The sequence below is a fragment of the Polypterus senegalus genome, chromosome 7, assembly GCF_016835505.1.
Source record: "Polypterus senegalus isolate Bchr_013 chromosome 7, ASM1683550v1, whole genome shotgun sequence".
Lineage (NCBI taxonomy): Eukaryota > Metazoa > Chordata > Cladistia > Polypteriformes > Polypteridae > Polypterus > Polypterus senegalus.
The window spans coordinates 147,514,263-147,528,677 of NC_053160.1; the positions used below are offsets into that span (position 1 = coordinate 147,514,263).

Sequence of the window (14,415 nt, forward strand, 5' to 3'; positions counted from 1 at the left end):
TTTATTTAATTGCTCCTAAAATTTGTTTTGCATTCTAATTCACACTTATGAAATGTGAGGATTACCGAAACTATTTCTGGTGGGATTTTTAAAGTTGTTTTATGTGGAGAGCAAGATATACAGTATTTCTCCCTTAGGGTTACTATGCTGCCAAAAATGGTCTACTTCCTCTGCTTCCATGCAGTGTTGCTACAACTACTCCGAACTTCAGCAGCTCTATCTTTGCAGTTCCATGTGCTCTTATCTGCTACCCACACTACCTGCCTGGACATACTTGCCACTAATTCTGCCTCACTCCACTCATTGTGGGTCAGAGGGAACAGCATTTATGCCCACTTTTCCTAACTCTGTAAGATGATCCAAGCCAGGATCATTCTAAAGAATCACTGGTGGCCATAAACAAAGGAATTTACCAGCAAAGAAGGTCCCCTGAAATACATGCAGGTAATTGCTCTCTATCTATGCACCTTTTCCATGTTCTGCACCAGAATCAATTTTCTCATATTTTTGAATATGGGAAAGAGCATATAGAAAATACCATTTATTTTGTAGACTTTTTTGTGAAGCAGAATTCAAATTTTGCCATGAATTCAATGTTGTGCAAATTCTTTCTCTTATCACTGTCAGTAAACAAATCAGTGGTGGCCCTGTGCTGTAGAAAGTCGAGTACTCTTCCTCTAGTAGGTTACAAAACAAGAAAGAAATATTTGAATGTTGTTAAAAGGAGAAATGCAAAAGGACTGCCAAAAACAAAAAAAATTCACACAGCACTCTGTTCATTTTATAGATGTTAATGGAAACACTAGTATACAGCAGAAACACCGAGAGTCTTTGCATGCATCTTGCATAGTGAAAAATAGTAGTGATGGCAGTGTGGGTATGTTTTCACAGCATGCATTGGGTTCCTTGAGTACAACAATGTTTGATGACACAAAATCTGAGCATATAGGAGCAGAACCTAACATTTTTGTTGTTGTTATTGAAAACAGCAATAACATGGCTTGCAGCATTAAAAATACCTTTTTTACCGATGGTACATTTCATTTCTTTGACCGTTTCAGATGGGCTCACGTGATGTGTGCCTTGGCTGTGCCTGAAGTGAAATTTGGTAACCAAAGTAAGCGTAGTTCTATTGACACAAGCCACATACCACCTCAGAGGCTCAAGCTGGTAAGTAAAAATTCATCATAAATATTAAAAACACTGTATGAAAAATATGAAACAATACGTATTTGTTGATTGGTGCTACTGGTTTCCTGATGATTTTTCTTTTTAATCCTAATCATCTGACCTCAAAAATGGAAAGCAGTATATCTACAGCATGTCAAATGATAGAGCTTTCATACGATAAGCATACAATATATTTTTGGGCAATTTTTTGTGGTTTGACCTTTCTCCATTTACTTTTACCTGCCTTGTTAAAGATGAAAGAGTATGTTGTTGACTATGTCAAATTGTAGCTGGTTGTACCCAATGTTCTTTTTTGGATTATTTCCTCTATACCACACCTTATGAATGTTTTGTTTCTAGCTACGATGGAATATATTTAGAGAAATAATACAGAAATTGAAGTAATCTAAAGAGAGTCCTGTTGGAAAATAGATCAAAGTAGTTACTTAATATTAGGCAACAACCCAGGAGTTAACACTTTTAATGCCTTTTATAATCACTTGTGTATATGTATGTTTAGTGTGTAGATATTTTTTGACTTTTAGTGTGGCAACATTGTGTTATTGTACATCCCTAATCATGAATGAGCATGTTGATTATTATAGCAGTATAATAATGTAATTTATTGTAGGAAAAAATGAAATGTGTTCTTTGAAAGAGTATCTGCAAACCCCCCTATTTCAGACATCACCAAAATGGCATGCTGGCTGATTAGGTGTGTGTTAATATGCTAGTTGACACATCCATCAAAGACCATTTTCTTAAAAGGTTTGTGTTTATTCACAATTATTACACAAAATTTTGATAAAGCAAACTTTCATGTATATAAGAACATTCTCAGTAATGCCTATATAGAGTGGTTGATACATTTAGACTAACTGAATGGAGTTAATTTATTCTGCTCGTATTTTATTGTTTGCTAGTGCTGTGTAAGACATCACCATAAATCTTATTTTTTATTTTAACATTTATATAAGTGCAATACACTTACTCCTATCTTACGGAATACAATTTATTCCTATCCATGTGTTTACTACATCAATTTCTGTTAAATAAAGAAGCCTTTTTAGTTATTTATTATAATAATAATGCATTTGAATACTCTATCTAAAAGAGTTGTAAACATTAAGAAAAATGACCTTACTTGACAGAAAGTGAATAAGCACAGTGTACTTGGTGAGGCTTTGTGTGGTGCTTTGCACACATCCATGCTGGTGTCCATGTGACATTCATAATGAAACATTCAGATTATACTATTATAACTTTCCAACTCTGTCCCTGTCTTTTCAAAGTCCCACTGAAGTATAAATCATCCCACAGTTGTCAGTCTGTGTGCAGCATCATTGATAATTGCTCAGAAGGATGAATGGATAGGGATAAAAGGTGGTGGGAGTTTCCAAGTTGATATATTATACCCAGTAACCAACTCTGATGACACTCAACTTTTTCATGAAGTCGAAGCTAACTTGAAGAGCTTTGCTAATTCTGGGTTCTGTGTTAGGGGACAGTAGGGGACAAACTGAACAAAGGAGAAGTTTGTGTGGTCCATAATAGTGAATTTCTCTGAGATAAATGTTTGCTAACAATGAGGTGATTTCTTTATGAACTGTCTACTAGAAGATTGCGTGCCAATGATAGATGATCGATGCATAAACTTTTTTCAATAATCCATAATTTGTGTTACATCCTGTGTTAGATTTTAGAGCCAAATAAGGTCTGTAAATTCATGAAATATAACAGGTGGTTGTTGTTTTGTTGTGGTAGTGTTTGACGGTGACCATATTTTCTGATACTCTTTTTACGTAGATGATAACACAATGCCCAAAATCCCATACTTATACCACACTCTTATCATACTATAGTTCAACACTTCCACTTTCTTTGACATCTATAACCCCAGGCAATTAGATAGACTACCAGAACAGGCAGGAGAGATTATTTATACATTATAGAAAATATGCTCAAATTATAAGTAGAATACAAATGTGAGTGTTGGCAAAATAGTACTAATACAACCTGGATAATAAGCTACCAGTTGGCTGTCTGTCTTAATAAGTTGATTGGTATCCATTCCGACTTGGCCGGCGTGGCCCTTGGATGGAATGGCATTCTCCATGAATGGAGCAGCTGAGACACGGAGAGCGAGAGAGAGGGACTCAATTTTATACATTTCTAATGGCCCTTGACATGTCACTTGCACCAGTGAGTGTGTCGTTCCCAATGACTCCACTCAGGCAGACTCAGCCCCCATTCCAATCCAGCTGCCGGCTGGTTCATGTCCTTTCCTCAGGCCAGATGGCGAGCACTTGCTTTTTAACAAGTCTTTCTTAAGTTCTTATTTGTAGTAGTTCTTATCTATAGTAATTAGTGCAACAACTGGTATCTAAAGTATATTTGTTTCTAATTAAATATCTTTACAATATTTATGCGCCATCCTTAGACATTTGTGCATGAACAGTACTGCATTAGTTTATTCAATTTTTAAATTAGGGACTTTAAATTAAATATAAATTTGATCCTGGCATTGTGATCTTAGTCCAAGTGTGTACTATATAAAATTGGATATTTGTACAAAAATGTGTATATTTAGATCTTCAACAATTTAGTTTTGACTATACTTTTATTGGTTGGCAAAGTGGTTCTTTATCTTAGTCTTAGGTCTCAGTATTATTGCTAGTTTTCATTCCACCAAATTTTAATCAAGGTGAACATTTGTGATAACAACAACAATTATTGAATGTGCAGGTTGGCTCCACTCTCCCTGCTGCATGTGGCCACCTCATATTCTGGGACTGGGATGACCTGGGATGACTGGGACCACGTGGTTCCAGGCAGACCATACAGGATTGTTTCTCCTCCTTCTCATCCTTCATACACCCGCAGTTGTACCTTGGGTCCCTTGGGAAGACTCCTCCATGCTTGCACCCACTCCACACATGTTCAGTGGGGCGAACCAGCCCCTGGAATACCACTCCTTCGCGAGGCCCAAGATCGTGCTGCCTTTTCCACATGGGCTGTCTGGCCTGTCTCTGCTCTCTCCACATACTGTTTCCGTTCTCTCTCCTATTTTCTTCCTCCCCTCCCAACTGTGCCACACTGCTCCCTCCAAGGAACTAATGAGGCACCTGCTTGATGCTCACACTTAAATGTGCCTTTTCAATTCAGTAGGCACCCACCCTATCAGTTCCTGGAGGGAAGCGCATGCACACCTCACCCGTGCCTGATTAGAGCCAGCACTGTGCGAGTTGCGCTTATTTAAAATTAACCCTTCACCACGGACCACGCTTTACAACATTAATTCACTAAAACACATTATGTTTTCATAATTGGAATTGATACTGAAACAGGGATCAGCCTTTTCCTTAAAATGCAACTTACATTCTAGAACTCTTTCCATATTGAATATGTGTACAGTAGATACTACTGTACAACATCTTCATGTTTAATGCAAGGTTGACTGACTGACTCAAGCACTTACTCATTTATCAACAAAAGCACTGAAATATGGCAGGACTGTACATCAAGGGCAGTAAGTATCCACTAAGAAAGGATATTTTAATATATCAATATTTAGGAGAAAAGCCTTCCTTACAGTAGAAAAATTAAATTCCCCAGAATCTCAAAAATGCAGTGACTGATTTGATCTAAATTTGTGATATAATAGATAAATGAAAATTAGTAATTTTTTATACTCATTTTATGCTACTTTATATGCTTTGTGCTTTCGGGATACAGTAATCCCTCGCTATATCGCGCTTCGACTTTCGCGGCTTCACTCTATCGCGGATTTTAAATGTAAGCATATCTAAATATATATCACAGATTTTTCGCTAGTTCGCTTTCTGGACAATGGGTCTTTTAATTTAGGTTACATGCTTCCTCAGTTTGATTGCCCAGTTGATTTCATACAAGGGACGCTATTGGCGGATGGCTTAGAAGCCACACAATTAGAGCATGTATTACATATTAACTAAAACTCCTCAATGCTATAAGATATGCTTCCCGCGTGGCGCTTGTTTTGTTTGCTTCTCTCTGTCTCTCTCACTCTCTCTGCCTGACGGAGGGGGTGTGAGCAGAGGGGGCTGTTTGCCTAGAAGATATGGACGCTCCTCTACAAAATGCCGCTTTATCGTGGTGCTTCTGTATACTTAAAAGCACGTATTGATTTTTTGAATGTTTGCTTTTCTTAGCGAGCGCTCTCTGACATTATCTGCTCTTCACGGTGCTCCTTTGAAGATAAGATATGTTTGCATTCTTTTAATTGTGAGAAAGAACTGCCATCTCTGTCTTGTCATGGAGCACAGTTTAAACTTTTGACTAAAGGGTGTTATTTCATGTCTAGAGGGCTCTAATAATGTTAACAGTGTGGGAGAGTTTATAAGGGCTTAAAATATATAAAAATAACCATAAAAACATATGGTTTCTACTTCGCGGATTTTCACCTATTGCGGGGGGGTCTGGAACGCAACCCCCGTGATCGAGGAGGGATTACTGTATTTAGAAGGTCGTAAACAGGTTTTCTATGCTCTAACTGCGAAAATATTCGATTTATAAATAAAGAATCCTACTTCGCGGAAATTCATTTATCGCGGCAGAGTCTGGAACGGATTAACCGCGATAAACGAGGGTTGACTGTATATGAATAGCACCACTAGCGAATAGGATGAACAGATGACTGAAGATGGAATGGTATCCTAGACAGGAAAAAAAGAGATGTGATTACATTGTGTAAAGGAAAGAGAAAGTTTTCCAAAGCCCCAAGAAGTTGCAAAGCTCAGTTATTGGCAGGCTCTGTTTTTTAATGTTGAATATCGGCACTCCTAGAAGCGTACTTGGCTCTCATCATGGTTATCCTTTCTGCCTCATAGACCTACAGCACCTGGTCATGACACAGAAAATTGACCTCCCACCTTCAACCCTGTTCTTCATTAGTGCCACTTAAAACATCTAGGGAGAGAATATCCCCCAACCTCAACACACTTACTTCGATCACGATGCTGAAAAGTCCAAAGGACAAATGTCCTTCTTAGGTAGAGGCATTTGAATATATAATTTGAAAATACTCCACACTCCTCGCTTTTCACATTAATACATCAGCATATCACTTATCTATATCCATTTCAAATAATGCTGTGCATATATGTTCACATCTGTGGACTTCTGAACTTTTCCGCTCAAAGCTGGGTAACACAGTTAGTACAGTAATAAACTTCAGAGGCCTTCATTATTGACTAATGAAATATTATTATCATTGTTAGTGCAAAAGTCTGCAATGTCAGCTGGTAATTATGCGATGGATGATTTTTTTACAAAAGCACACATGTGCATGCTTACCATTAAAATAAGGTAATGTGAACATTGCAAAACAGTTGGTACAACTCACTGAATGTAGTGTAGCATGTTAAACAATACCATGTCTTTATTCATGTGATTTCAATTTAATCTACTAGTAATAAATTCTTTTGAAAGGTAAAGTGTTATGTTTTGTAAGTGAAGCAGAACTTTCTTAAAATCCTCTGTAAGTTTGTAACTTTTCTGAGTCAACTTGATTGCCACTGGGCTTAAAAAGAGGCTGCACACAGAAGCAGTTCAGACAGTACCATTCATCATAAGAAAAATCAGAGAATTGTCTGAAGATCTCAGGCAAAAATATATCGACTTTTATGAGTCTGGTGATGGCAGCAGACAATTTTATAAGAAGATGAAGATCCCACTTTCTAAGTGTTGCTTCCAGCAAAAAATTCAAGACTCTTGCACGGCTGAAATTAACCAAAATGTATGGTCTGAGAAGTGGCTTTAGAAGCTAAAAGGATACCATGATAATTGTAAAGCTTAGAGAGCCGGGAAAAAATTAAGAATAGTGGAGGAATTTGATAAAGTGACTTAGCAACGGTTTGTGGTCAGTAATAAGATAGAGCTGAGGATATAAAGAAAAGCAACCTATTACACATACTAATTCTTATAACGTGACATTTTATCTTTGTCCTCTATTAAATATTTTGTAAAATAGTTTTCTTGTTGTAACAGAAACAGTGATTTTTTTCTCCTCTTATATTTAAACCTTAACTCAGTTATGGTGCTTGAAGCCATTACTGTTAGTTTCTTTGTTTGTTATGAGTCATTCTTAGAAAATATTTCACTGTTGATCTTGCTCACTTTGTTTTCCTGAATTATTGATTCCGTTTTCTAATTGTGTTTTAATTTATTTGAATCCTTTAGTTCTGTTTTTTAAATGTTTGGACTTAACTGAGAATTATTTTCTTTAGAATTTATTTTTTATTTTTAGAGGTGAGATGCAACAGCACATATGCAGTACAGTTCAACAGTTTTTTTTACTTTAATCGTGTAATTATGTGGCTCAGTTGGCTTTTGAACAATTAAGTTCTTTCAGTATATTCACTTTATCTTCTTTTATCAGAACAGCTTATTGTAAGAAATATAACTTGGATGTTTCAATGTCTTTACAAATGAAGCGTTGTCACTGAAACATTTACAAGGAATGGTAAATATTTTGTTGCTCTTTACAGTCTTTAGCTGGCAATGTTCATAAATCCATTAGTTTTAATTTAGAAAACTTATTTTTTTATTTCAGTTTGTACAACAGGGTCATGAATGAGTGTAACATGCAACAAAATATTACGAAAGTATAATTCTGTTATGTTACATATGTATCATTCGCTAAGTGTTTATTAAGATATTTTTTTTAGGCTGATTTGACAGCACTGGCCAGCAGATGCTAGTTATCAAATAAATATGAGCAAAGTACAGAAACTTCAGGATGTCAGACTGACAATAAAGATCAAACCACATCCATGTACAAGAAAGGTGCCACTCAGTCCTATGTCTCTGCTCGGGATGGTAGTTTTAAAAGCGTCAATTTCTAAAGGGTCATTCTTTGAAGGAAAAAAAAGTTTTCTGTTTTGTGTTAAGGTTAGAATAAGAAATGAAAGACAAGTAAAATAATTCTGAATGAATCGATGTAGTAAAATGTTTTTCATTTTAGGTAGGAAATGGTTGTGTTTAAAGATAAAAATTAAAGAAAATCTGCCGACTACAGAAATGAAGTAGGAAATAAGCCAGGATGAAGCATCAAATTGACATTGTCCCCACCATTACAGTAAGTCATGAAATAAAGGGTAGATAAAGGTTCCTGGGAGCACAATGTGATTTGAGGATTATATTTAAAAACATAACATAGAGAATGCACTGAGTGAGAATTTAATTAGGTGAAAGAACTGAAGGTGGTAAGCAAGGAGATTGACTAGAATGGAAACATCTGATCCTTCCCCGCAAAACTATGCAAAGTCATATCACTTAGGAAAATAATGCTAATTTAATGTGTTATAGCCAGAAATGAAACTGGCAGAATCATTATTATTGGACATGTCAAAGAACTGCTTGCTAGATAGTGGTCAGTTGACCTGATCTGGACAGAAAGTCTAACATAAATCAATTGCTATTTAAAGTTGCATGATGCTGATTACAAACTGTAGCAGGATGGATCTGAGTTATCTTGGTATGGAGGAAAAATAATAACTGTGTGAAATGTATTAAAGTATACCTTAAATCTATCTTTACCTATGTCAAGCAGATGTCTTAATGATGTACGTTTTTGAGCAGACAGTTTTTTAAAATGATATTTGTTTATTCCTTCCCTCTCACAATTCTTTCTGCAGATTTTCCTACATGAGACATTTCCTTTTCTTTTTATTAGTGTAGCATTTCTTGCTGACGTACTTAAAAAATGTACTTCTTGTTGGCTAAGATTTAATTCTCCCAAATGGGAAAACGGGTGAAAGGTGCAAGTAAGAGTGACACAACCATTTAACGATTCCTTGAATTGATTACCAAGTTTGAAAGTAGATGCCTCAAACATTCCTGACAGAATGGTAAAAGATATTTCAAAAATAAACAAAAAGATAGCACAAAGGCTAAAGTTGAACAGCACTTTCAATCTAAGTTTTCTTCTTAGTAATTTTTTTTTTTTTTTTTTGCTACTTGTATAATGTTTCCTAAAATGGAATACAGTTCCATGAAAACGTTTGGTCACCCTTGGCCAAATGACATATTTTGTTGACATTTGAAGTAAAAAAAATAAATAGAACTCCGACAGCAAGCAAACTTAAATAATGAACGTTTTTATAAAAATTGTAATTTACTGATTTATTTGTAAATGTTTGTACACTCTTTCAGTCGTAAGGACTCAGAACTTGTTAGATCATTTATCCTGGCCTGGCTTTAACTTCGTAGATGTTTGTCTGGTCAATAGTTGTCATTAGGAATTGTCTCCTGATGACAATTCCAGAGCCTTAATTATAGTCAACAACCATGGGCTCTTCTGAGAATCTAAAAATTAAATTATGTATACAAAGCAGGGGAAGGCAATAACACAATATCAGAGTGCCTCCAGCAGTTACAGGGAGCCATGGAGGTCAAGAAAAGATCTGGAAGACCAAGAAAACGGAGGGAAGGCAAATCAAACTTCCCAATGAATGTAAGGGCCCTGCAGACAGGTTTAACTGACGAAGGAGTGGCGGTACATTGCTGTGCTGCACAGCATTACTTACAAGGACATGGCGTGGCTTTCATGGAAGAGCGAGAAGAAAAATGTAACTGCCTCACCAAAATGAATTCTTAAGTATGCAAAACAACATCTGCATAAGGCAGAGGCATTTTGGAAGTGTTTGCACAGATCAAGTTAAAACTCTTTGGCCACAACCACAAACAGGTTTGCTTTCAGAAAAACAAATGAGCAGGTTTTGAAGAAAAGAACACCTTGCCAACTGTTAAGTATGGTGTGGGTCTACTGTATGCTATTTTAAAAGGTCATTGAAATACAAGGATTTTAGTGTTGCCATATTAGTAATTTATATGTATTAAAATGATGTTATGTTTCAAAATATATCATTCTGAATATATTTATCCCAGCTTTTTCAAAGATTATTTTTGGTTCCTAAGCAATCCACTCCCTCGCCACAACTATAGTGTCATTTCCCAGAGTCACTAAGGTGATCACATGACACCATGTGTATTTTTGCCTTTTTGCACCAGTGGTTTGGTATTGATAATAACCTAGAACACATTATCATCTGTCCTGACTGCATTTGCAGTCCATTGATTTGTCATCCTGCAAATAAAAGAATATTGTGGATGTCCTGGTTGTCTATAGCATTAACACTGCAGAATAGGGACTAATAGCTTAATATAATGCATTTATTAGAAAGTTATTACTATATAAATAAAGAATTGTAGCGAACCTCTTTTCTAAAGTGTTGTCTTTATTTTTTTCATAGACGTGTTAATACCAAATAAAGTGTTTGACAAGGTCTTGGTACACAGCAGATCCCGATGAATGGATGCATGTCGGTAGATCCTATTCTAAAATGTTACCAGATTAGTTATATTTATATTTCCGTAACAGGATCAATCCAGAAAGCTGTAGGTTCCCAGCATAAAGGAATACTGTAGTCCAGTGTTTCTCAACCACTGGGATGCAGGTTTCCACAGGGGGGTTGTAACTTGCTTTTGTTTATAATGTTAGTGGGATGTGGAGGGTCACCACTCTGATGATCATGTTCAATATCTCCCACTTTGATGATTGCACTCAATTCACCAAGGGGAACTCCCCGCAGTGCGTCACAATGATACTTTAATGAGAAAAAGTAAGTCACAACACCAAAAACGGAGGAGTAACATTGCTGCAGTTGGTTTAAGAAGTTGTTAAATCAAATGATAGGTCCAGAGTCCAAAGGCTTATTATTTTCATTTTGTATTTGTTTTTTAATATTACATAAGGATGTTGTATGCTTGTTTTCTTTTAGAGTTACTTACAGCTTCCATGGAGCACTGGGGATTATTGAGTCATTTTAAGAAAGCATTTTACCCAGCAGGGTGTCGCAATTATAACTCAAAAGTTTACGATCAATGAAAAATAACAAAAATAAGAGTCAACAAGTTAAGTCTTGTATCCCTCATAATGCATGTTATAGAGAGACAGAATCTAGATAAGAGATCTTAGAGTTAGGAATGGCTGTCATATGGGGTACCTGGAAAGATTAGTTTAGATTCTTACTGAGTCTCTACAGTGGGTGAAAGAAATCTCAAGAGGGCTGCAGCTGCATTTGTTGTTTTGCTTTATTATTGTTTCTGTGCCTACAGCCTGTAATAAAATATGATTTTACATTCCTTGCCTGCTTTAGAACAGACTTTGCCGCTAGGGAATAGGCTACCCTGTGATATTGAAATAGTGTTAGTGCTGCTTATAATCATTTTCATTATCCCACAGGATTTTCTCTTTCTAAAAATCAAAATTGCACACAGTTCCTGGTTTTAAGTACAAAAACATGATACTGTATGTTTGCCTCTTACAACACAGAAGATTGAAGCATTTGTGTAATTCAGAAGCTAAAAGTTGTAAAGCTTAGGAAAGGACAATGACAATGAAGCTTCACAGCTCTGGAAGAATCGTTGTTTTTTTCTATTCATTTTGAGTGTCTATTGGTTTATGCCTTGGGAAAGACTTTAAAAGCAACAATATACCCGCAATCAACTGTGATTTTACCTGTTTTTGCTTGAGAATATATCTTCCATATTATTAATGTTCTGAAATAAAAGAGCATGCTGTAGGAAAAAAAGGTTCATTAGTATGATGTACGACTGCTGATATAAGTTCATTTTTTTATTTGTAAATAAATTACACCTCAGGGCAAAATATTTTTCAGCACACAATATGTTTCTCGTAGCTGTAACATATTTATGCTTTAAGCCTGGGGCGGTTTGCATAAAGTTGGTCATAGATGTTGTAGAAAATTTGCCAAAATGATTGCTAGAGAAAGCAACAGCTTCTTTGATTTTTTGATACATGGTATAATCTACTGGTCAGGGCTAAAGGGCAATGAAAATTTAAGAGCTTTATGAAAAGCTTAGGGGAGAAGTTGCTATATGTTAGTTCAAGTAAAGCTGAGAAGATCATAAGATCTAATGTGTGACTTAAATCTTAATATAGTATGGTATTGCACTGTGGAATTCTTGCTTGAATGTCCTACAATTGCCATTCACCAGCTTAAGAATGCTAAAATACATAACTTCGTTTTAATAAATTGAAAACACAAATCAGCTTTTGCTCACTGTTCCTGAAAACTTGTGGAAACCCCTGAGGAAGCTCAATATAAATTAGGATAGAAGAGCACAGGTCTTTAAGGATACTGAGGAACATTTTAGGACAGGTAGGACTTGGGACAGGTTGCAGTTTATTATGTGGTCACTTCATTTTGCTGGTATCAGAAAACAAAATCCCGGTGTAGTACGTGTACATCATGATCAATACAGTGTGTAAGAGTAAGTCATGCAGAGAAGAAGTTAGCAAGGGTCAAAAGGACCACTAACAGTCAGCAGGGACCTCACACTTGTAATTCAGGAATCCAGTGTGGCAAAGAAATGCCTGGGGATAGTATTACATATTTATAGGAAATGTGCCACCGACATACAATAGTTAAAGTCTAAGGCTCAATGTGAAGAAGAGGTCTTGGGAAGATTGTACCTGTTGGTGATAACCAAAGGTTTGCTGTCTGGAACAGCTGGGACCTTGTTACACATTTTGAAGGGAAAGTAACATGAGAGCCACCAAGGATATTTTGAGATTTTATCAGAAAGCCAGACTCAAGGATGCTCTAGAAGGACTTTCTGAGAGCACTGCTGACCCTGGTGATGGCTCCAGGGATTATTCCTAAGTAACATCAGCATGGAGTTTAAAGACCAGCAGTTTCTTAAACTTTGAGCCAGAAGTTAAACAAATTACAAAGGCCCACTTGGCAGCCTTATAGTGTGGCCTAAGTTTATAGAGAAAAATCAGAGAAAAAGAGTTAACAGAAGGGTGAGTGGAAGTGTTTTTGTGCTTTGGGCACAGAGTTTTCCATTGTTGGCAAATTAACAATCCATCCAGCTGTGTAGCTAAGGATCATACACTTGTTTTTGCAGATCAGTCAGTAAGGTAGGTTTTGCTTTCTGTTATGAATACAAAAACTCTGGTGCGGCAAATTAAGAGCGACTGAGAGATAGAGCAGATGTGCAGGAAAAAGCAGTGCCACAGGCTAAGTGGCCATGTCTGCTGCTTTATTGAGAGATTTCATTTGGTTCAGAGGAAGAACTAATGCTTTGTAAATCCAACATAGTGAGTTTGCATATGTGGACGAAGGTTCGAGGCAAACAGCAGGCAGACAGCAGATGTAAAGTAAAAAGCAATTTCTTTATTCTTGGTGGCAGAGAGACCACTCCTGCCCTGTCAGTTTGTGTCACTGACAGTCACCAGCAATAGCCCAATCTTGGAGGGGTGAGTTTCCTTTTTATAACAGAAATTTTTACATCTTACAGAGAGAGCCTATCACGAGACAAGGTTACACAATTCTTTGGGGGAATTCAGTAATATGCCCAAAAATTACAACACATTTGTTCAACCACTAAAAATGAAGTGAAAAAGTCTGTTGCTTTTGATTTTACAATCCTAGATGTTTGTTTGTTAAGATTAACAGTTTCCTGAGTACAGACTAAAAGGTCCTCAGATTCTTTGTTCAACTATTATTTAATATATTGATTAAAAAAAATGTATTATTCCACACATATTACCTCTTTTGTCTCATGGTGGATGGGTAGAGAGAAAGTGGGAGTATCCATCCTGAATGATACCTTATTGATGACAATTGTGGCCTCAGGGAGAAGGGAAATGTGGTCAGTGGCACATGAAAGAGTGGCAGAATGAGAGCCAATCTACAGAAAAAATCCATGGCACAGCTAAGAGAACCTCATCTGCAACTGTCTAATAGAGGTTTCCTTTAGTGCAGCGGCAGAACTGGATGCCTGTAGTCCCAATGTTGTGAGTCTGTGTCCCACTTTGGCTGTCTCAGGGAGGACCACTCATGGGAGAGACTGCTCCAGCATCAGTCCTGAGAAATTATTTGCTATTAACAAGAATACAAAAAGTTTTGTCTCGTAACAGTTAAGTTCTTGCAGTATTTCATGAAAATACTTTTTGAGAGTGTACCTCATCAACAACAGGACTTGTTTGAATTTCCCACAGCCCTTTGTTTGAATAAGTGTTTCCTTATGTTTGTTTAAAGTTCCACCTGTCCTCAAGTACTTGATTCACTCTTTATTTAAAGGAATTCTGTTATATCAACTTTATCAATGACTTTGAGAATTTTGAAGACCTGTATTTGTTCTTCATACTGCGTTCTCTGCTCAAGAATAAAA

At 36.5% G+C, this 14,415-nt stretch overlaps 1 protein-coding gene across 3 annotated transcripts in view; it reads left to right on the plus strand.

Annotated features, from left to right (window-relative positions):
* The window catches only part of LOC120532912 (lysine-specific demethylase 4C-like), a 917,975-nt gene that overhangs the window by 608,353 nt on the left and 295,207 nt on the right, over positions 1-14,415 (plus strand). For all 3 annotated transcript variants that reach the window (XM_039759396.1, XM_039759398.1, XM_039759397.1), the window contains exon 17: positions 1,062-1,170. In XM_039759396.1, the coding sequence (XP_039615330.1) occupies positions 1,062-1,170 (109 nt within the window). The remainder of the gene's footprint in view (positions 1-1,061; positions 1,171-14,415) is intronic.